Source organism: Chelonoidis abingdonii, chromosome 2 (genome assembly GCF_003597395.2).
Source record: "Chelonoidis abingdonii isolate Lonesome George chromosome 2, CheloAbing_2.0, whole genome shotgun sequence".
Classification (NCBI taxonomy): Eukaryota; Metazoa; Chordata; order Testudines; family Testudinidae; genus Chelonoidis; species Chelonoidis abingdonii.
This window is the reverse complement of record NC_133770.1, coordinates 222,058,374-222,083,117: the sequence shown is the minus strand read 5'-3', so window position 1 is coordinate 222,083,117 and position 24,744 is coordinate 222,058,374. Positions and strand designations below refer to the sequence as shown.

The 24,744-nt window shown below is 38.7% G+C and overlaps 1 protein-coding gene across 2 annotated transcripts in view; it reads left to right on the top strand.

Annotated features, from left to right (window-relative positions):
- DSC1 (desmocollin 1) overlaps window positions 1-23,342 on the top strand; it is a 37,963-nt gene extending 14,621 nt beyond the window's left edge. The window contains exons 7-17 of one of the 2 annotated variants that reach the window (XM_032778996.2): window positions 1,547-1,713; window positions 3,173-3,307; window positions 4,484-4,669; window positions 7,254-7,513; window positions 7,620-7,753; window positions 10,234-10,449; window positions 16,937-17,164; window positions 18,527-18,648; window positions 20,462-20,689; window positions 21,572-21,617; window positions 21,699-21,785. In XM_032778996.2, coding sequence (XP_032634887.1) covers window positions 1,547-1,713; window positions 3,173-3,307; window positions 4,484-4,669; window positions 7,254-7,513; window positions 7,620-7,753; window positions 10,234-10,449; window positions 16,937-17,164; window positions 18,527-18,648; window positions 20,462-20,689; window positions 21,572-21,607 — 1,712 coding nt within the window. In that variant the 3' untranslated portion in view covers window positions 21,608-21,617; window positions 21,699-21,785. Of the gene's footprint in view, window positions 1-1,546; window positions 1,714-3,172; window positions 3,308-4,483; window positions 4,670-7,253; window positions 7,514-7,619; window positions 7,754-10,233; window positions 10,450-16,936; window positions 17,165-18,526; window positions 18,649-20,461; window positions 20,690-21,571; window positions 21,618-21,698 lie in introns of both variants that reach the window. The other variant, XM_032778995.2, reaches the window with a different exon arrangement.
- Window positions 23,343-24,744: the final 1,402 nt, after the last annotated feature.

Genomic DNA, 24,744 nt, shown 5'->3' with positions numbered 1-24,744 from the left:
GGATATGCTTAAAGCTTTCCAGGAATGTAGCTATGTTTGGGCTGTTCCTATACAAATCATTCACTGAAATCTGATCTTCTGGTAAAGACTCTATTTACCTATTTTGTGTGTTTTATTAATCTGTCTGATGGCAGCCATAAATGGAGATTTAAAAATAATCAGGCAAATGCTCAGAAATAGAAAATACGAATTTACTAGGTTTTCAATAATATTCTGGTCTTGTTTTTATAGTAAACTTGTCTCAGAGCTGGTCAAGTTCCCCCTACTGGATGCTTGCCAGACTGCTAGGAGGGTATCCAAATGTTGAATCTCATGTGCCCCTACTGTGCTGGTGCTGGGGAGAGCTTAGGTATTAACCTGGGCTTTGAATCTCCCGACATGCACTCCCAGGTATAGACCTTTGTGTCTGATACCTCTCTTGGCAGTGGAGACTTCTCAGTCCAATTGGTTAGGCCTGAAACTAGTGCTGTCTCTTTCAACTGTCACTCAGGCCCATTTCCCAGAATTCCACCAAAGGTGTGAACCTTCTGGTTTACAATTTACAGCTTCAGGGGTATATGGTAGTCAGAACAGACTGACAACCTTTGCACAGTTTTCTAAACATTATTAGTCTTTTTATATAGCTTGGGAGATGCACAGATCTAGACAAAATACAGTAGAACCCCATTTAACGGAGCATCCGTTATCTGGTTCTCCTTATTAAACGAGCCACCCAGGGCTGTCATCTGCCCCAAGCAGCTGGGGCTGGTGCTGTTGTTCACCCTGGGATGACAGCAGAAGCCCCAACCATCTGTTCTCCAGTTTATCTGGATTTTTGGTTATCCGATCTGACCCCAGTCCCAGTTAGATTGGATAATTGGGATTCCATTGTGTGTGTAAAAAAAAAAAAAAAAAAAAAAAAGAGAGAGAGAGGAAAAAAACCATTTGTATGCATTTTTCCTTGCATCAGTTTCCTTACCTCTCTGGTGAGGGCTTTGGCTTTGGGCAAAATATTCTAGGGAGTCTAGGATCCTTCCTGTGTCCTCTCCCTCCCCCTCTACTTTCCTGCACATGGCTTCTCATCCAGAGTATGGAGTCTCTGGTCTCTTCTCCTTTGTCCCCCCTCTCCCTTTGATAGGCGACTCCCTGGTCAGCCTCAGATGACCACAGACTTGATTAAAGCAGTTGTCCTGGGTAGGAACTAGCCTATTGTCTAGAGGCTTCCATTTGATTAGTGAACCATCCAGACTTAATGTCTCTCTACTGTTTTAGTCCCATCCCACTACCCCTTTGGAATTCCAGCCCAACATGGAGGGAAAAGTACAAAAGAGAAGGCAAACAAGCAGCACATTCACAATGAAGTCTGTAGCTGGATAAAGATGCGCAGACACGCACGTGCACACACAGTCAGAAATAGTACACAGATTCCCCCAACTTGTCACATCATGTAAAGAAGCAACGTTTGAGTGTTTCTATCTTATGTACAAATAAGTACCAAATAATTAGTTTGAAACTGTTACTTGGGGGATTTTTGGAATTTAAAATTGATAACGTTGTGTATATACAGGTACAGTAGTTGGACAAGTCACTGCAGAAGACAGAGATGAACTTTATACTTTGCACACTGCCCTGAGATATCGAATTGTATCAGAAGAACCGCCATTCCCCAAAATGTTTTCTGTTCACCATGAATCAGGTGTAATTACCACACTAACATCACAACTGGATAGAGAGGTAACTTTTTTATCTACAGCATTATATTTAGCTTCACTTCACAGCTTTGTATATATCTGCTTATAGAAAAATATTCAAGATTTTAAGGAGACTAGAGAGGCACCATATATGGTTTCAAATTCTCTCTAATGATTTAGAAGCAAGAATCTTCCGTAGCTTGGGGAAAACACAGATGAAATGGAGTCTGAACTTTTTTCTGCTGCCCTGACCCAATGTGAGAGTGTCAATTTTGCTTTACTGCTACACTCGCTGAAGTACCTTGTCAGCATCACTTGACTGTGCCACTTGCAAAGGGAGCTGCAGGTTCCTAGGCAAGCAACAAAGAGTGAGGAAACAGAGCAGTGGGGCTTAGGAGTGGACTATATTAAAGAAGGCTGCAACGTCCATACAGAGGGATATTGTGAAATAGCTATGCTCATCAATTTTCCCTGTGTAGAAAAAGAATAATGTTAAGATTGTGGGTATTGTGAATGAGAAATATTGGGGTGATGGCCATGGAAAGTCAATCCTGAGAGGGAGAGTACCATCACTTATTTCCTACAGATAATTTTGCTTCATAAACTCTTCAAATTCATCCCCTCTTTCTAACAAACCAAATTTAGCCCAGCAAATCTAGGGAGCCCTAATCTATCAGAGCCACTGTCCTTCAGGTGTTGTTAGGCATCTTACTTCTGTGACTCAAATTATTGTCCAGTTAAATGCTTTTTTCCCCTCCCCTCAATGATCCTATCTGGATGTGTTGTCAGACCTTGCTGACAAGCATGCCTTATCATATCAAGACTTATCACAGGAACATTTCCACTCTTTTACTCAAGGTGTAGCATGAGAGGGGTCATCACAAGATTATGGAACTAAAAGATACACTGTGTTGCTCCATCCATGAGTAGTGGGAGAGGACAGTGGAAATCTCCTTCTCCAGAAGGATGAGAGAAAAGAGCAGCAACCAGTGGGTGAAGCTCTTCAGCATCAGAAGACCCAGGAAGAGACAGCATAGTATATAGGAAACTTTCCCACTGCCACCAGACAATAGTGTATCAGACTATGTAGAACTTCTTGCTGCTTTTCCCAGCAGACAGGGATATGTGTGTGTGTGTGTGTGTGTGATGGGGAAGACCTGGCTGCCGTGTGTGTCTGTGTTACAGGGAAGAGGAGACAATTGTAGGTGTAGGACATTATATAGAGATCCTTCTCTGGTATTCAACATGACTGATAGGTTTCTTGTAAAACTTTGAGCTCTGGTATTGCTTAGCCACTGAAAAATATTTTACTTGTGTTTTTTCACTATTTTTTCTGTTCATAAAGCTGGTGGTTTCTTTTATCCTAGAAAATAATTACATGTTTAACACATCTTTAGAAAGAAGGGGAGGGAAGTAAACCATTTAATTCTGTAATAAAAGTGACAGACTATTACATGAATGTAAAAGTTTTATCTGTAACCATTTTTTATGTTTGTTTTCAGATAATAGGCAAACACTTGTTGCTAATTGAAGTACGAGATATGGCAGGTCAGCCTTTTGGTTTGTGCAATACAGGAACAGTGGTCATTAACGTTGGAGATGTAAATGACAACGCCCCATATTTTGGCCATTCATCTGTAAGTATGTTTGTTGTTATGCCTCTGTCACAATTGTGGGGTTGATTGTACCTCTGTCCCTTTCTGGATTCTGAGTGCACCCCTTGAGGTGTTAAGCCTCGTGCCCTTACCTGTCTCGGAGTGGAATCCTGCAGTTTTCTCACACTTGCAGCAGAATCTGGTTCAATACCCTACCATGCTAACAGGCCCGATGAGAGTTCAGGCACCTGCTTGAGCCTCTCTTCAAACAACCTTCTGATCAGCGATGTACATTGACCAACAGCCTTTTTACAAGAAGTATATTTATTAACAAATGGAACAAAGCATTATATAAAACTGTTTCAAAATAATAGATCGTATACATGCATATTTACTCTCCTCTAATCTTATGCTTCATTACAAAATTTGGATGGGTTTTCCTATGGAATTACAGGAAAAGAAGAGACCAATATACATTTTTTTTTTTCCAACGAACTCTTGGGATCCAGCTGGGACCCTGTTTGTTTCTCCGAGACTGACTCTCCTGGACTGTTTATCCCTTTCCCTGTGTCCCTGGTCTCCAAATACCATATTTCTCAACTATCTTTATTACAGGGCCTAGATGGGAAGTCTTGTGTGTTTGGTTTTGGTTTTGTTTTTTTTTTAATCATCTCGACTGGATTCTCCCAGTCATCCAATCAGACCGTCTAAGGGGTTGCATACATAGGAAGTTATACTGGTATAAGGAAAAGAGTGAATTTAAGCCACTATAGTTATACTGGTATAACTCCTCACAAAGGACACTCTTATTCTGGTACAAGATTTGTTTGTTTAGCTCCTGTCATTTTGGTAGCAGTTTAAACTATAAAGCTGCTGTAGTGAGGTTTTATGTTTTTATTTGTTCTCTAAGCAATACATTAAGTATTCCTTTTGGCGAAGGCAAAATTCTCCGGATGAAATCCTGACCCAAGTGAAGTCAATGGAACTAAGATTTCAACCAGTGAATTTTGCCTACAATCACAGAAAGGGATGCTTAACATTTTACATAGAGAAAAAAATAAACGAGCCCAAAAACCAAAACCTTATTACCAAAGCTTTACACTGGCCATTGGATTTAAGGCCTTGCATTTAAACGCAATATAATTTTAGTTCCTGAACTAAGTGATACTGTAATTCATATTTATTTAATTTAAACAATAGATAATATTTTTATTTCAGTATGAAACAAAAGTTCTGGAAAACCGAGTGAATGTGGAAATACTGAGAATTCCTTGTTTGGACAAGGATGAGCCTAACTCACCTTCCTGGAACTGTAGATTCAGCATTGTAAAAGGAAATGAAGATAATCATTTTGCTATTACAACAGATGGAAGAACAAATGAAGGGATATTATGCGTTGTTAAGGTAAGCAAAGATGAAAACATCAGCCAAAAGTCTGGTTTTAAAAAAGCAAAACAAAAACCCACATCTAGTTTTCACTTCTTTTTTTTTTGTTGTAGCTATAAATTCTGGTTAGTTAACACATAACTGGATTTTGGATTTTGTTGTCTGTTGGATTTTGGCTCTTCTTCCTCCCCAAATTGAAGAAATAAATTCACCTGATATTTCTCTCAGGGTGGAATTTTTCTGGAAAATGTGTAGCAAATTTAACAATATGTTTAGTAAGATTTGATAAAATGTTTAGATGCGTTTCCCTGTTTTTTTGAGTTTTCCTAAGGTTTTTTCGGGAGTGAGTGGAATAATTCATTTTAATTCTATAATAGCTAGGCCAAAATTCCACATTTGGTTTAATCTGGTTTTGACAAGGAATGGTACCTTTAACTAATTGTTCGTGTTGATGTAGTCCTGTTTCTAGGTACCTTTTTTTAGTTCACACCAGCAGGGTCTACATGCAGTAGTTACAGCACAATGCTTTGGAGTGCCCTGCAATTCACGTCCTGCCCCCCACCCTCATAGTCCAGGTTGTGATGTGATGTAGATAGTCTCAATGTACATGTTACAGGCATAAGTACCTAAAGAATGCATAATACTAATGTATAGGTTTGCAGGTTCACATCCAGTTTTCTTAAAGTGCTGATCTTTCTTCCATTTAAGTCAATGGGGGCTGGCTCAGGTTCTTAAGAAGTCTTCCTCTAAAAGATCATATAGTTCAATGGATTAAGTGATGGCTTAAAACCAGGACGTTTTGAGTTCTTATATTATCTCTGCCAGTGATTACCCTTAAAAACACTTTTTGGTCTTATCCAGTATTGTTCTTTACAAATGTTTCGCAACAGTTCATAAAATTACTGTGAAGGAAGGAAATATTATCCTCCTATATTTTACAAATGGGAAACAGAAACTTATGGTGTTCAAGTAATCCATTCAAAACAGTCACGTAATTTTTGTTTCTTAACTATCTGTGTAATTTGGAGTGTGCCTTTCTGCCTACCTGTGGGTGTATACACCTTAGTTCCTGTTTATGCTCAGGTCTGTTAGATTTCTTCTATAGGTGGTATTTTGCAGACAGGCAATATGAGACAAAGGGATGATCACAATTTCTCCCAGGCAACACCCTTAACCTCTGTGTCTCCATTTCACCGTCTGCTTTTTTGTTTGTTTAAACAATCATAAGTACCTCCCAAGGTGCACAGAAAGTTAATATGTACTTGGAAAATGTAAATCTCTGTTTATGTGCAGATAAGGGTATGGGTATGGCTTAAAATATGACTTTTTTTTTTAAACACAACACTCTGCTCTGACCAAAGTGTACCAACTCGCTTGAAATTTCTCATAGTAATAGACTAATAGCATCCACTTGCTGGCCCACACAGGGTAACATTTTCTAACAATTCTGATACAGCTAGTTCAGATTCTGTTTTAGCTTAAGAGTTAATACTATGCTTTCCCTATAATGTCCATACTTGCTGTATAGAACATGGCTTCTTCGTATTTGTCCTCTTAAAGAGAAAAATTTTATATTGGAAAGCGTGAGGTAATTAAAGCATTTCAAGAATATGGGGGTGTTTTTTTCTTCAGTGTTTATCAGTATTTCTGAATGTGTAAAAGCAACCTGATATCTCTATTAGTGTTTATAAATGGGAGGCTTACAAGGTGAGAAATCTGCCATTAAGGACAGCCTAGATCCCATGTGCTACAAGTTCAGAGGCTCTTACCATTGTTGAATTCTCACTAAGCACATACATGCTATCCCCCTTCCCTGAGGTGGAGGGAATAGCTTAGTGGTTTGAGCATTGGCTTGCTAAACCCAGGGTTGTGAGTTCAATCCTTGAGGGAACCACTTAGAGATCTGGGGCAAAAATCAGTACTTGGTCCTGCTAATGAAGGCAGGAGGCTTCTAGAACTCCTAGGAGATAGGTATGCATTTCTAATAGGAAAGAATTCTTGACTTGTGGCAACAGACAGGAAAGGCAGCATGTATTCTAGGAAGAAAGTCAAGGCATGTCTATGCTTCAGCAGCTATGGCACCATAGCATGGACACTTCATATATCAATGAAAGGAGTTTTTCTACCAATATAGGTAGTGCACCACTTCAAGAGGCTAGGTTGATGGAAGAATTCCTGAGGGGTTAGGTCAACCTATACACAGTACTCAGGTTGCAAAATTGTTCACAGCTGTGAATGATATAGCTAGGGCAATCTAAGTGTAGACTGACCAGGCCTCAGTTACAGAAATAAACATACTTAGTTTTTAACGTAGTCCTTGGGGTGGAGAGCAGCCCAATAGAGAGTTACAAATATAACATGTTTTGTGGTGCTTCTTATACCATTCTAAGGATGCCTCTTCTTTTTCTTAAATCAGCTGGTACTTAGCACTTCCTGAAAATCAGGCCCTTTTAAGGTTTCTTAGGTGGGATTCCCAAAATAATTAGTCCTTTTCTAAAATCATGACCATGTTTGACTTTGTCTCTCTTTACTATTAAAAACAGCAATGAGAAAATTTATCGGAGGTTTTGGTGAATTTAATAGACCTAAATTTATTTTACAGGGATTGGACTATGAAACCACCAATCTGAGGATACTTGAGATTGCTGCATCTAATGAGATACCTTATGTACTAGTGCCATATTCAAGTGGACTTGGCCAGAGCACCTGTACTGTTAGAGTCAACGTACTAGATGATGATGAGGGACCAGTGTTCAAACCGTGTTTGTTACCTATAACAATTGATGGATGTGCAGCAATTGGAACTGTGGTTGGCAAATACCTAGCAGAGGATCCAGAAACAGGAAATAGTGAAGGCATACGGTATAAATAATTTTATTATACTGGTTTATTAAATGTACAACATTTGGGGGGACATGGGGAGATAAGCATTATACAATTATTTTTTAAACATTTTTATTTTTACCAGCTATCGGATAGCACCTGGCCAAAGCAGCTGGATCACCATTGATGAAAACTCAGGCGAGCTCAGAATTGCTAAACTTTTTGGCAAAGATATGACAGGCAGGCAGTGCAATATTACAGTCCTTGCAGTAGACCAAAGTGAGTACAAATGTTTGAATATATATAACCTATTTGGTCTATAAATGAATCACGCATGCTCGTGTGTGCACACAAATATTTATGGAACTGTGTCACGTTAAACTATTTTCGTCTTAACCTGCAGTTGATCGTAAGACAGGCTTTTTATCTTTGCATTTTTTGGGGAGCGGTAATTCCCTTCCCCCAATAGGAGGAAAAGAATAACAATCGTTCACAGGGACTGGGAGTAGCTATTCTAGTTTGAGCAACTGCATACAGCATTCAGGGCCAGATTTTCAAAAGGATCCATCACTCACAATTGGGACCAGACTTCCACAAGAGTTTAGTTCTCCTGTAAAATTCTTCGATATTTATTTTGAAATATATTAAATCTGATACTTTCATTGGTGAACATTTTACTCTTTTCGTTTGTTTCCTTCCCTACTCCCAAATAACCTTCCTCTCCGCCAGTCCCCTTGATAGTACCACAGACAACCGTGAGGTTGGCTGGTGGGAGTGGGTGGAATCAGGATGTCATTCTGTAAATACAAAATCCCTGTAAAGCTTATTTTTAATCTTCTGTTTGATCCCCTGCAATCTAACTGGGAAGCATATAAGTTAAGAGCACTTTTAAGAGTAACTTTGCTTTACTGTTTTGGGGGGGTGGTGGTGGTTTGTTTTTTATTTTTTTCTATATTTGTTCTCTCTTCTCCTGTACTCTACTTAAGGCTAGATTCTGCAGTAAGTTATACTTACTCAGATAAGTAGTCCCTATTTTATCTGGGGTTACTCAGTCAGGTGAGCACTACTCATGCTTAAAGGTTGCAGAATCACGTTCTCACTCTAAAACTGATTTTGGAGTTGAAAATTAAACTAAAAGATTACATGTTCTCTTTCTTTATCCTCTGAAAACATCATTGAGATACACTAATGAAGTACCCTTTTTGTTTCCCAAATGGTTAGTGTAGCTAATAGATTCTCAAGGTAAATTTAGTGACTGCAGCCCAAAGACTTAAATATTTTGGTGTGACAATGTGAGTACTATTAGAGATATTACAAATATGCATTTCATATTGAGAGCAAAAATGCATTGGACTCAGTGGCAGGATCTAGCCCTTATCTATTAAAACTGAATAGGAATAAATTTAAAGTTCCTCAAATTACTTTGTAAGCAGAACCTGTACTAAAAAAGTTTGACTAATTTTGATGTTGTTAGATTACTCAAATTTTACAATTTAAGATGCTAAATGTAAATGCAGTATATATCTATAAAAGATATATCTATAAACAGATATATCTATAAAAGGAAGCATTAAGAAATAATTTGACTTATTCTGCATATGCAAGTCCTAGTCATTTCTGTAGAAGTTACTAGATAACTTCAGGTGTTGACAGTGGGTCAGTTCAGTTAAGAGGAGGATTTTACTTGAATTGGTGGCTGTTGTCACAAGTCTGTTATATGGTGATGTAGTATTGCTGCATCCCATCACTGCAAGATGATGTAGGGGAAAAAGTAGGGACAATAAAAGAATTGTATGTGAAAGAAATTCACATTCCCAGGCAGGACCATAGCCAGCCAAACAAAGTGTGAGTACATCAGCATGTGGAACTGTTGACCCCTGAATCCTGGTGCACCACTCTCCCACTTTCGTAAACACCATCATTTACATTTGATTAGGATGGAGAATTGGTAATGATGTAAAAACAGATATTGAAGACAAGGCAGGATTCTTGCCTACATGATTTTGAAATACCCTGTGGAATAGCATCTATTTGTAAAGATCTTATGACCATTTGAGACAGATTTATCATACAATCTATTATGAATGATACATAGAATATCAGGGTTGGCAGGGACCTCAGGAGGTCATCTAGTTCAACCCCCTGCTCAAAGGGGGAACCAATCCCCAAACAGATTTTTACCCAATGTCTCTAAATGGCCCCCTCAAGGATTGAGCTCACAACCTTGGGTTTAGTTGGCCAGTGCTCAAACCACTGATCTATCCCTCCCCCTGATTCAGCTTTCTTCCCTAAAGGGGAGATAAAGCTCCCAGTTGCAGGTCTCCCTATTCCTTGCAGCTTTTGTTTTTGAAAAGGTTGGGGGTGGGGGCAGCAAGAGGCAGATTTTTCTTTAGAGGTGCTGAGATGAGTAATAGAATTACCAATTGGAACATCTTTTCCTCTCCCATCAAATTCTGCTATACCTGCTCCAAGAAATGCTGGGTTCCCCTTCTCCCCCCTGCCCCTCCCCCCCAAAAAAGGCTACTGAATAAGGCATCCATTCCTGATTTCAATTCACAGTCTTCTGTCTATGGAGCCCTCACATCAGCAGTCAAGGGGAAATCAGTATTCCTATAAGCTAGGGGAAAAGTTGGGAAACTCCCCCTCTGCTTTTACTTTTAAATCCTGGGTTAGCTTGGATTAGATGAAACCACAGAGTTTTAAAACTTGGAGAGCATTAAAAGTTAAACAGCACTGAAATTATTATTTCTGTCTCCTAGGTGGTAAAACAGGTACTGGAACAGTGTTGGCTACTATAGGTGCTTGCGACAGACATTACCCCATCATGACTCCAACAGAATTTACAATGTGCAGAGACCGAAAACCAGTTTATATTACTGCAGTCACTCCTAATGAGTCTCCCTATTCTGGACCTTTCAGATTTGATATTTCTGACAGGAGTATGGGTTCAGGATGGCAAACAGTACAACAAGATGGTATGCAATATTGTGCAGTCTTTTTTTAAAAACAAGAATATTAATAGTATTAATTGCCAGATTTATTGTATCTTTTCAGTCAGCAGACTTGTGCTACTTTTTTGTATTTTTGACATACTTACAATAAGTATTTGGAGATGAATCATACCATACCAGAGTCACAGAAAGCATGCAAACCCTCAAACAGGAAGTAGCAAAGCAAGACAGAAACCAGCATGATCAAATAGAAAGGAAGTTTATTTTAACCTAAGATATATCCTTCAGAAAATGGAACTCCAAGGAATAAAAAGGAACAATGCAGGCAAAAAGTCTGTAAGTTAGAGGACTAAAACCAATTCTGAAGGGCAAATAGCCAAATATCTGAAAACAAATAGGAAGATTTTTAAATAGAAGCAAGAAAATTGTGAGAGGTGGGTCTGTTGAATTACAATGGAGTAAAGAGGACACTTAAGGGAAAATAAGGACATGGCATAAATGCTACATTTCTTGGCATCGCTCTTCACCAAATGAGGAAGTTAGGGAACCATCTACTCCAAACTAGGACCAAATTCAAGTTTCCTTTGTAACCCCCTAAACAGAACTCTCTATACAGTCCAGCATTGCCCCTGACCTGTAGCCCAATGCTGTCCTCCTGCAGATCCACCAGCAGATGGTACCTCGAACAGAAAAGAGATGGAGAGGAGCTCCAGAGAGCTGTGTGCTCCAGCTATTCTGGCTTTGGAGTAGTCCTTTTTGCAACAGTGGGGAAACTCCTATAAGTTACAGCAGATACAGGGGCTGCTCTAACTACTCTGAGAGTCATGCTGGCACCTTGATCAATCCAGAAATAGGAAGGTGCAGAGGTGGATGATGTCTTCTGAGAGGTACTGCACAGAATCTGAATCCCACTCATTTCAGATAAAGATGAGATTAAAGTGTCAAAAGAGGAGGTGATGGAATAAACTGAAAAACACAATAACAAAAGTCACCAGAAACTCATGGTTTTTAAGAATGACGTGGCCAAGCTGCTAACACAAATATATGATATCTCTTAAAAATAAACAATTATGCTGGAGGATTAGAAGATACAACATGTTATACTGGAACTAGACAAAAACAGATGGAAAAAATGTGTTTTGCCCTGGTTACTTCCTGTATCTCAACATCTGTAAAATCCAGCCTTCCTTCTCTCTCTCTCTCTCTCTCTCTCTCTCTCTCTTCTTTCCCCCCCCCCCCCCGACCTTATAATTTCCTGTTCAGGCTTCACCACATTCTTTCTTAACTACTACAACCTCCCTTCCTCTCTAGCCTTGACAAATGTAACATTTGCCTACTTTTATATGCCATTCAAAATCCTGTCCCAGTGATCTTTTCCTAGTTTGTATTTCAGCCATTTCCTCCTCCTTCCCTTTTCTCATTCTCCTCCTTCTCCAGTGAGTCAGACAACAAATTACTTGTCTTCACTTTAAAACCTTTACTTTAGCCCCTTTTCTGTCTATCTCACCTTACCATTAAATCTTCTTCATTTATTGAGATGTCTATTTCTGCCTCCATTCTTCAATAAGTGAGGGTTGGCCCATTTTGTCAGATGTCACAAACACGTTTGTTCTTTCTCGGTATCTAACAAGGGAGCTCCCGTAAACATTCTCAAAGCCATCTCCTTGCTCCTCTTCAAAGTTCCTTTTGATTGATAACTACAAAATTTGACTGTGGTTAGACACTCTTTTTCATTGCTGTTCTAATCCTCACCTTGTTACCTTCGAGGGGCACAAATTTAAACTTAACAACTTTGTATTGTGTATCTATTTCCTTTTTAACATGTGAAATCCGGATGCCACAGGTGGATTAATGAGGCCAGAGTTTGGAGTTTAAAAAATGAGTATTGGATAGTTTTTAATATAAATTTCTGAGTTTAGTTAGACAAACTGAATTTTTTAGAGGGATATACATTTTTATGTCTCCAGTAAAAGCCAACAGATAACTAGTGTGGAAGTTTAGGAGAAACTTCTTCTAGTGGGCATCTTACTCATTGTTATTCCAGTATTGGTTTTTTGTATCATTAGAATATCAGGGTTGGAAGGGACCAGGTAGGTCAATTCTAGTCCAACCCATGCTCAAAGCGGACCAACTTCCAACTAATTCATTCCCAGCCATGTCTCTGTCCAAGCGACCCTTAAATCTCTAAGGAAGGAGATTTACCACCCTACTAGGTTAACCATTCCAGTGCTTCACTACCTCTTTAGTGAGGATTTTTTCCCTAATATCCAATCTAAACTGCCTACACTGCGATTTGAGCCCATTTTATTCCTTTGTTCTGTCATTGCTGACCACTGGAACAGTCTAGATCCGTCCTCTTTGGAACCCCCTTTCAGCGTAGTTAAGCAGCTATCAATCCCCCTATTCTTCTCTCTGCAGACTAAACAATCCCCATTTCCTCAGCCTCTCCTCATTAGTCATGTGCTTCAGCCCCTAATCATATTTTGTTGCCCTCCACTGGACTCTTTCCAATTTTTTCCACATCCTACTTGTAGTGTGGGGCCAAGGACCAGTACTCCAATAGGCTCATCAATTGTCAATAGAGGGGAATGATCACGCTCCCTCGTCAGCTGGAATGCTCTACTTATGCAGCCCAAAATGCCATTAGCCTTCTTGGCAACAAGGGCACACTGTCGACTCCTATCCAGCTTTTTGTCCACTGTAATCCCTAGGTCCTTTTCTGCAGAACTGCTGCCTAGCCAGGTTCCTAGTCTGTAGCAGTGCATAGCATTCTTCCGTCCTAAGTGCAGGACTCTGCACTTATCCTTGTTGAACCTCATCAGATTTCTTTTGGCCCAATCCTCTAATTTGTCTAGGTCCCTCTGTATCCTGTCTCTACCATTCCTCCCAGTTTACTGTCATCAGAAAACTTGCTGAGGGTGCAGTCCACGCCATCCTCCAGATCATTAATGAAGATATTGAACAAAACTGGCCCCAGGACTAACTCTTGGTGCACTCCACTTGATACTGGCTGCCAACTAGACATGGTGCCATTGATCACTACTCTTTGAGCCCGATGATCTAGCCAGCTTTCTATCTACCTTATAGTCCATGCATCCAGCCCATACTTCTTTAACTTGTTGGCAAGAATACTGTGGGAGACTGTATCAAAAGCTTTACGAAAATCAAGGAATAACATGTCCACTGCCTTCCCCTCATCCACAGAGCCAGTTATCTCCTCATAGAAGGCAATTAGCTTAGTCATGCATGACTTACCCTTAGTGAATCCATGCTGACTGTTCCTGATCACTTTTCTTTCCTCTAAGTGCTTCAAAATTGATTCCTTGAGAACCTGCTCCATGATTTTTCCAGGGACTGAGATGAGGCAGGCTGTCCTGTAGTTCTCCAGATGTTCCTCCTTCCCTTTTTTTAAAGATGGGCACTACATTAACCATTTTTTCAGTCATCCGGGATCTCACCCGATCGCCATGAGTTTTCAAAGATAATGGCCGATGGCTCTGCAATCACATCCGCCAACTCCTTTAGCACCCTTGGATGCAGTGCATCTGACCCCATCGATTTGTGCTCATTCAGCTTTTCTAAATAGTCCTGAACCACTTCTTTCTCCACAGAGGGCTGGTCACCTCCTCCCCACAGTGTGCTGCCCAGTGTAGTAGTTTGGAAGCTGACCTTGTTCGTGAAGACAGGGGCAAAAAAAGCATTGAGTACATTAGCTTTTTCCACATTCTGTCACTAGGTTGCCTCCCTCATTCAATAAGGGGCCCACATTTTCCCTGATGATCTTCTTGTTGCTAACATACCTGTAGAAACCCTTCTTGTTACTCTTAACATCCTTTGCTAGCTGCAACTCCAATTGTGATTTGGCCTTCCTGATTTCACCCCTGCATGCCTGAGCAATATCTTTATACCCCTCCCATGTCATTTATCCAAGCTTCCACTTCTTGTAAGCTTCATTTTTTGCTTAAGAGCAGCAAGTACTTCACTGGTTTCAGAGTAGCAGCCGTGTTAGTCTGTGTCTGCAAAAAGAACAGGAGTACTTGTGGCACCTTAGAGACTAACAAATTTATTTCAGCATAACCTTTCGTGAGCTACGGCTCACTTCTTCGGATGCATAGAATGGAACACACAGACAGGAGATATTTATACATACAGAGAACGTGAAAAGGTGGAAGTATGCATACCAACAGGAAGAGTCTAATCAATTGAGATGAACTATCATCAGCAGGAGAAAAAAAACTTTTGAAGTGATAATTGAGATGACTCATAGAAGGTATGAGGAAAACTTAACATAGGGAAATAGATTCCCAACCATTCCCAGTCTCTGTTTAAACCTAAGTTAATTATATCTAATTTGCATATTAATTCGAGAGCAGCAGTCTCTCTTTGGAGTCTGTGTTTGAAGCTTTTTTCTTGCAAAATTGCCACCTTCAAGTCTGTCACTGAGTGATTAGAGAGGTTGAAGTGTTCTCCCACTGGTTTTTGAATGTTATGATTCCTGATGTCAGATTTGTGTCCATTTATTTTTTTGCATAGAGACTGTCCGGTTTGGCCAGGATTTCACTGTTAAGCCAAGCTCGTCGCCTGCCATATTTACTTTTCTTTCTGCACATCGGGATGGTTTGTTCCTGCAACTTCAATAAGAATTCTTTTAAAATACAGCCAGCTCTCCTGGAATCCTTTCCCTCCCCGCCCCCCATGTTATTCTCCCAGGGGATCGTGCCCATCAGTTCCCTGAGGGAGTCAGTCTGTTTTTCTGAAGTCCAAGGTCCGCATTCTGCTGCTTTCCTTTCTTCCTTTTGTCAGGATCCTGAACTTGACTATCTCATGGTCACTGCCTCCCAGGTTCCCGTCCACTTTTGCTTCCCCTACTAAGTCTTCCGTTTGTGAGCAGCAGGTCAAGAAAAGCTCTGCCCGTAGTGGGTTCCTCCAGCACTTGCACCAGGAAATTGTCCCCTACACTTTCCAAAAACTTCCTGGATTGTCTGTGCACCACTGTATTGCTCTCCCAGCAGATATTGAGGTGATTGAAGTCCCCCCATGAGAACCAGGGTCTGTGATCTAGTAACTTCTGTTAGTTGCCTGAAGAAAGCCTCGTTTACCTCATCTCCCTGGTCTGGTGGTCTATAGCAGACTCTCACCACGACATCACCCTGGTTGCTCACACTTCTAAACTTAATCCAGAGTCTCTTAGGTATTTCTGAAGTTTCATACTGGAGCTCTGAACAGTCATGCTGCTCTCTTACATACAATGCAACTCCCCCACCTTTTCTGCCGTTCCTGTCCTTCCTGAACAGTTTATATCCATCTATGACAGTACTCCAGTCATGTGAGTTATCCCATCAAGTGTTATTCCAATCATATAATTCCGTGACTGTGGCAGGACTATTAGTTCTCCCTGCTTGTTCCCAGGCTTCTTGCATTTGTGTATAGGCACTTAAGATGTGACTTGCCTGTATCTTAGGTGCATTTAACAAGCGCAAATTCAGCTTTGTGTGGTCAGCAAAACCGGGGGGGGGGGAACAACCATATAAAAACTGCATCTGTAATGCAGGCAATTCCGCCCGCCATTCAACTCAATGAGTGTTTCACTATACGCTGTTTTCGCTTTATGCGCTAACTGCATAACGGAACCCCTGCGTAAGATGAGACTTGCCTGTAACTCGCTGATCATTCTGCTTTCTCAGTATGAGGCAGGAGTCCTCTCCTATTGCGCTTTCCTGCTCATGCTTCCTCCTGGTATCTCACTTCCCCACTTACCTCAGGGCTTTTGTCTCCTCCTGACATTTTGCTGTAAGACATCTTGCTGTAAGGCCACTCACTACCAGAAAAAAGATACTAAACTAGGACTGCTCCTCTGAGTATGGCAGTTCTCATGATAGGGAATGGAGAAAGATTTAATTAGCTTCTGTTTCTTTAATAGAAAAAAAGACAACAGAAAGTCCCTACTCTGAAACCAATGAAATCTTTGCTGATCTTAAGCACAAAATGAAGCTTACAAGAAGTGGAAGCTGGCATCTTCACTGTGAAAACAAATATCATTTTAAATCAATAAAACTGAAAACAAACAATAGCAAACCCTACCAAAGTTTCATACTAGTGACCTTCAGAAGAGGACTATGCAGCTCTCACTTTTCATTTCCTATTCTTAATCATTAACAAAGCATACTTAGAGAAGGGGTGTAAATCTTAGAAATATTTTTTGTTGTCCATGTCAGTGATAAAACTTAACTGTATGGTACCATGCAGAATAACTGCTTTCCTATCCAGTAAATGAAAGTTAGAGAATTAAGCTCCAATCCTGCAGAGGTCTCTTACCCCTGTACAGTGTCTCATTGACTTCATTTAATACACCAGTGGCTTCAGTGGGACTTTATATATTTAGGTGATATAGTCCACCCACGTGGATTCCTTTGTAGGGCTGGAGCCTTAGAAATTTCCTTTGCATCACTTGCAGAGAAAAGGTAACAATTGTTTAACATTCAACATTGGATTTGTTTTATCTTTTTTGCAGATATATCTATATTACTTTCACCAAGGACTGATATTCCATATGGAATATATAAAATTCCCGTCACCGTGAGGGATAGTAACGGAAGACAAGGAACAAGTGTGGTTACAGTTAACTATTGTGATTGTACTACTCCAAGTGATTGTGGTATGATCCCACGAAGATCACCAACTGTTACTCTTGGTGTATGGGCCATCCTTGCAATGATTCTGGGATCACTATTACTGCTATGTAAGTATGTTGATACTTTTTATGTGAAATGCAAATTGTTCTCTTTTTAAAATCAGATACTAGATTCTGTTTCAAAATTGACACTGCCTCTTCTATTAAGATTCTTACATAGCCTGCATCACCGCAGTATCTGAGCAACTTCTAGAAGTGTATTAAATGTGATTAATATCTGTCACTTGTGGTTCTTTTCTTCTCTCTTCCTCCCTTGGGGGAGAATTGATGTTGGGATTTTGTATAGTAAATTTTTAGGGCTGTCAAGATTTAAAAAAATTAATCATGATTAATTGTGCTGTTAATAATAGAATACCATTTATTTAAATATTTTTGGATGTTTTTCTACATTTTCAAATATATTGATTTCAGTTACAAAACAGGACAGTGTACAGTGCTCACTTTTGTTTTTTTCAGTACAAATATTTGTAATAAAAATATAAGGAAATAGTATTTTTCAATTCTCTCATTATAAGTACTGTAGTGCAGTCTCTTTATCATGAAAGTTGGAGATGTACAGTTCTCCCCCCAGGAGTTAAGTCACAGATTTAATTAATGCATTATTTTTTTAACTAGTGTCATCAGGATGGAAGCATGTCCTCTGGAATGGTGGCGGAAGCATGAAGGGGCATGCAAATGTTCAGCATATCTGGCACTTAAATACCTTGCAGTGCTGGCTACAAAAGTGTCATGCAAACATCTGTTCTCACTTTCAAGTGGCATTGTAAATAAGAAGCGGGCAGCGTTATCGCCTATAAATGTAAACAAATTTGTTTGTCTTAGCCATTGGCTGAACAAGAAGTAGGACTAAGTGGACTTATAGGGGCTAAAATTTTACATTGTTTTGTTTTTGAGTGCAGTTATGCAACAACAAAAAATCTACATTTTCATGATAAAGAGAATGCACTACAGGACTTATGAGATGAACTGAAAAATACTATTTCTTTTAGCATTTTTACAGTTCAAACATTTGTAATAAAAATAATATAAAATGAGAACTGTACACTCTGTATTCTGTGTTGTAATTGAAATCAATATATTTGAAAATGTAGAAAAACATTCACAAATATTTAATAAATTTCAATTGGTGTTCTATTTAACAGTGCGATTAAAGCTGCAATTAATCGTGATTTAATTTTTTTGAGTTAATCGTGTGAATTAACTGATTAATTGACAGCTCTAGTTTTTGCACACCAGAGTATTCAGAGGCTTCAAATTTGCCAGTCACTAATCACATTTCATATTTTATCTCCAAACACAAATCCAAGTACTTTATCAATACTGGACTATGCACATATTCCTCTCAGACACATACAAAAATCCAGTACCTTATACTCAAGATGCTCTTTCATTTTATTTTCCCTTGTGTAGTAATCCTGATTACACTTTGTGGCTGTTATGGCACGGGAGCTGTGAGTAAACATGTGCCTGATGATTTAGCTAATCAGAACTTAATTATATCAAACACAGAAGCACCAGGAGAAGAGGTGATGGTGAGTTGTGTTTTTATTTATTTAACTATAGGAACATGTAATGAAGGTATTGTAGTTACCACAGTATGACATGGAGACCCTTTGCAAATTTGTGAATCAGTAAGTGAAACAGTAAAAAGCTAGGATAATGCATTTGTAAATGTATTGTTCATTTGAAAAGCATGGTTTAATTTTTAAATAGAGGGATGGATTAAATAGGAAAAGGGAGCAGGCGGCTCAAATTTTGAGGTCAGGGTTTAGTAGAGGGAGACCTGGACAGTCTGTGGGGACCTGGACAGAAGTGTCTCATAACTAGGACACAATCTCCCCCATAACCGGGAATTAAATCCAGAAATCCTGAGTCTTTACACATTCCTCTGCTGTAAGCAAGTATATGAGAGAACCACTGGCAAATTCTCTCTCTCTCTCTCACTTGTAGTGGCTGGTCCATACAGGGGATAACAGCATGTAACTGTTATCAGTTACTCTGTTAGCTCAAGTGGTTAAAAGAACATTTGAAGTTACGAAATCAAGCACTCAAGTTTGGAAATGACAGAATTCCAAGGGGAACATTCATTCTGCAAAATGGCAAAGTCACTAAACACCTGAAGCTTTTAAGGCTGGGCTCATGCTGCTGTAACAGCACTGCTACTACCGTGGGAACACCTGCGAGCTGCCAGAGCAGCTTTACCTTTGGGATAGGAAAAAGAGCCAGGTCTCATCCCTGACCTGACACAGTTTCAGTAACTTGTGACCCCTCTCTTTGGGTAACACCTACCTCCCAGGGTCAGGGGGGTGGGATGGGACGGAAGGAGAAGGAAAAACCTGACCAGGCTCTCTTCTTTCCCCTCCAACACCCCCACCCCTCCAAACTGCCATGGCCTAGCCTAGTTCCCCTTCTTGGGACACTATGCAGGGAATGAGCTCCCCAAACTAAGTGTGTGAGTGGAGGGATGAGGTGAAAGGGAGGTGAGAACTGAGCCAGGGCTCTCCACACCCAGCCACCCTCAAGACTCCATCTATCTCCCCACTGTGGAATAACAGCCTTCTGCTGCTACCTAATGTTGCTCAGGTAATATCAGTCCATGCTGAAGACTCTGGATTCAAATCATAATCATGCATTATTTTGGGGTATAGGGAGGTGTTGCAGTTGCACACAGTAGCAGTTTTTTCCTATTAAAAAGTTAATCACATTTAAAATGTTACTTAGGTTTCAAAAAGTTACAAAATGTCAGATTTATGATGGCCTATTTAAGGTTACACAGGCATCCTTGTGTCTAGGCATTGTGAAAGTCTTTAATTATGTGATCATATACAATTTTTTCTACAGGCCTCCAGCTTCATTCAGTGCAAAGACTGAAATGCCCAAAGGAACAGATTGAAGGTTGCACAAGCAACTACAAATTTGGCTTTGCAACTTTTTGGTGCTTGGCTTTGCAACCTAAATGTTATTTTATTTATGTAACTTCATAGCATACTAGCAAATGATCTGTAATATGAAAGTATCTGAGTGCTTTTTGCTTCCCAAAGTGGTCCTTTGTAGGAGGCTCTCTAAATTATATGCATCTAAAGGCCATCAGCTGCCCATAATTTATGCACAAATGTTTTTGGACATCAGTGAGTGCTCAGTGGTTTCAGTATAATACTGTATGCACACAAAATGAGACATTTCAGTTTAAACACTGACTATTTCCAAGTCCTGTATCTTTTTGAAGTGATATGTCCAAAACCAAAGGTGATAAAGAAAAGGAAATATTTTCGTTAGAAAAATTTACATCTGAAGTATTTTGGTAAGATTTTTTCCCCCCCTCCCCACTATTATCTTTGCTTTTAGGATCCAAATATAATTCCTCTACAAGCTGCAACTGTAAATTCTTGTGATCAAGGGGTTGGCATGGGCACAATAGGACATGAAGTTAAAACTGGGGGACAGAGTTTTGAAATGTCCAAAGGAGGACATCAGACCCTGGAATCAGTCAGGGGATATGGACAGTCCACGATGGAACAAGGCAGATATTCATACTCAGAATGGCAGAATTTCATGCATTCTCGTCTAGGTGAAGTAAGTATTTTGATATTTGTCTCCGGTATCATACTGTTTGAATTTACGACAGTCTCCCCCCTCCCCCCTGCACCCTCCCCTTTGACGATTGTTAGACCACTCTTTGAGCAAAATGAAGATGATCATTTAACTATCTCCAATTACCCCCAAAGAGAAACACACCAAAATAGTTTTTAAGCAGAACTGTTATTTTCCATTTAGACTGTGACTGCTGTGTGTATGTGCATAGATGTACTTGCTTTTGGTCTAACTATCCATTGTACTGATTTTTATCTAAATGCTTCCAAGAGATAAAATTTAATGCCTGATGCACATACTGTATGTGGTGCACATATTGCTGTGCAACATTAGAAAATATATGTGCACCATGCACCAAAAACCAAGTTTTATGTATAGGGCCCTGCCAGTTTCCTGGCTGTGAAAAACATGTCATGGACCGTGAAATAAGCCCTTCCCTGTGAAATCTGATCTTCCCATGCTACTGGGAGCGCCCCAATCTGGGGAGAGACAGGACTTGTGCATCCCCTGCACGGCTGCTCAAGGAGGGGGAAAATGAGATCAGACCTACCTCCTGGGTACCTTTTGGATTGGGACCCCCATAATTACAGCACCATGAAATTTCAGATGTCTGAAAATGTGAAATTGACCAATTTTAAAACTTTCTGGCTGTGAAATTGATCAAAATGGACTGTGAATTTGGTAGGGCTATATTTGTGTAAATCATGCTTTTAATCTTGTTTTCAAATGGATTTAATTGTTTAACAAGTTAACCAGTTTCTTCACATTTTATTATGTGTATGATCAGTAGAAAATGATTTTTGTTAAATACTTATTTTATAGTATGAATGATATAGACCAATCATGTGCATTTTTTGTATGTAGGAACCCATTAGAGGACAGACTCTGATTAAAAATTAAACAATGAAAGGTAAATCAAAAATTATTTTTATGCCATATGTTTAGGATAACAGTTAAAGAAAATTAATAGTATGTTTTTCTTTTTATGCAGAAGGTGTATATGTGCAGACAGAATGAAGAAAATAAGCATTCTGAAGATTATGTCCTTCCATATAACTATGAAGGAAGAGGATCATTGGCTGGTTCTGTAGGCTGCTGCAGTGATCATCAAGAAGAGGAGGTGCTTGACTTTTTAGATCAGTTGGAACCCAAGTTTAGGACATTAGCAGAAACATGTGTAAAGAGATAAGTGTACCTGTCAGAGTACTGACATTGGTAAATAAATGGTATTTTCGTGCTTCTCAGAGGATAGATATTTTTGAACTTGAACGTATTCTGTATTTTTTTTTCTTACTAAGGGAAGTGGTTTACAAAATATATTTAGGATTGTTATAAGGATGTAAATCCTACATTAATTCTGCAGTACATAATAATTTTTGACCTGTACTCATTACCTATGCTTTAAAGTTTATATCTTAGGTGTATCTTTTAAAATGATGTGAATACAATAATGTTGCATTCTACTTAACATTATATTTTCTATTGTGTTTACTTTTAATACAAGACTTAGTGTATTCCTTATTTTAAGTATTCACCTTCAAAGTTTTTTTATTTGGCTTGAGAGGTGGAAAGCTCTTTCATTTTTTTTCTTCATAGGAAAAAATAGTGTATATCAAAATAACTTGTTTTAATGTCTTACCTGTATGAATTGAGATCCAAGACTTTTTTTTTAATTTTACAAGTAAAATTTCAGACTAAGATACTAGAGGATTACATTGAAAGAAACTTAGTTGGATGGAAAACAAAAAGAAAAACAAAAAACTAGTATGTACTGTATATATGTAACAATGTTCAAAAGTATATTTCCTCCTATTGGACTAGTGCTCACCAAAGTATCCCAAGGGATGTAGATAGATATTGTATGTAAGCACTTTAAGTAATACGCTTGGAGAACATGAGTTCAGGATATAGGGATAACTATTGTAATGCAAGTACAGTACAAGAGGCCCCATCTCTTGAACTCGTGACTACCAGGAGTATTACTTTATTGCGTTCTAGATAAAATTTGTACTTCAGCTGTTTGTGAGCTTCAGTATAACCACATCAGAGATGGTGAATACTGCCTAAAGTTTTATACAATATAGCTACTCATGCCTACTGTAAAATTCAGGTTAGGTATGTGTCGCTGGAGGGGAAAAAAAGGACCCCAAGGCAAAGGAGGCAGTGACAACTTTATTTATAATCATGTTATAGAATCAGTCATTTCTTTCTGTGAGCAGAAGTGACACAAAAGATAGCATAAAACTGGACACAGACAGCATTGATGAATTTTTTTCAAGAAAAATTTAAGTATGAAGCCCACTGTTATGGACAGTAAATATCCTACTATTTATTAATATGAGGAGTTGTAACTTACTCACAGGTACAAATATAGACAGATCCCTGATGAAAGTTAACAAATGTATTGCCCAAGCATAATTAAAGTTAACCTTTTAAAATACTTTAACACTGTACTGTATATAAGATTGTGACTTCATGATTGTGATAGTAAGATATAAACCACCAATTCCTGAAATCAGTAAGCCTTCAGCTGGTTAATATTTGCTATCCTGGGTAAATTATTCATCTTTGCTGTTCTCCCAAGATTCTTTTGTGCATTAAATAAATTTCTCTTGTATTATAAAAAAAAAAAAAAGAGAAACTTAAGTTTCTTTTTTTTTTAAATGCTACTTTTAGGAGTTGCTCTGTAAACACATGTCTTAGGATGGAAACTGTTTTTAACCTGTATTATATGATTTTTAAAAACAAGTTATCCATGACACTAAAGAGTCATGTTGCTCTGAGTCTGTATGGAGAACTGCCATTGATGACAATGAGAATTCCACACACGGTTACAAGTCAGAGCAAAACCCTAATTGTCTAAAGAACTGCAAAAGGTAGATACAAAGCTTTACACTTTAAGTAACATTTTATCTATCAGACTGTAAGTAGACTTCAGAATATTTCTAATAAGATCTAATTGTGATAAATAGTCTTCACAAGGATGAAAATGTTAAAGGTATTCTAGATGATCAGTAGTCTGTTTGGCAGTGGAGCTGAATTTACCTGAGCAATGTCCACTACCAACACTAAAGGCAAGACTGTCACTGAGATCAAAGATTTTAATAAGATCCAAGGTATCCTGAACTAGTCTTGTTACAATAAAAGTAAATCCTGATGGCATTGCTACTCACCCACACCAGTGAGCTTCTTTGTATATTAAGGGCCAGGTCCTCAGCCAGTGTAAATTGGCATATCTCCGTTGATGCAAATGGAGCTATGCTGTCCTCACACCAACTGAAGATGAGGCCCTAAGGAAATTATTAGTTTCTCTGTTTTCATATACAGTATCTTCATCATTAGGTGTAGATATTTTAAGATGACTTGATTTCCTCTTCCCTTTAGAATCTTTTTTTAGCTATAAGAAAGACTTTTTGACTCGTGAAGGTCCATGGTAAATGTAACCAGAAATAAACAAACAAAAAAAAAAAACACACTAAAAAGTAAAATTCCAGAACTATGTTTTCATTATTCAAGAAGACACCAGAGTAGTGGTACTCTGTTTAAAAATTAGAGCCAAAAAAATTCATCCTTGGTGTGACTTAATTGAATGTATTGGAGCGAAAAGCATGTTACCAATCTCATTTACATTCATCATTTATTCTGTTTATTTTGTTCATTTTACTCAGCTTGGACAATTCAATTAAAATGAGTCAGTTTCACTTGTACATTGCTGCATGCATTGCTTGAATAGCAGGTGAATGTTTGAATTTAAAGAAACCATTTTCCTTTGACATTACTTTTCATTTTTGTAAAGTATTTTTGTTACTACCAAGCCTAAATGTGGTGCCATAGCTACCTGGTAGTGTTCCTGTTAAATTTGGTAACCTTATGCTAAAAACGGTAATAGCCTAGATTAGGAAAATAATTTTAAAATAGATTGTCTAATCTAATTTGAGAATTTGTATAAACCGTAAAATTTATAAATCTTAAAATAAAAACTTAACTATAAAAAAATGCACTAAGCACACAGTATTTGAAAATGTATACTTCACTGA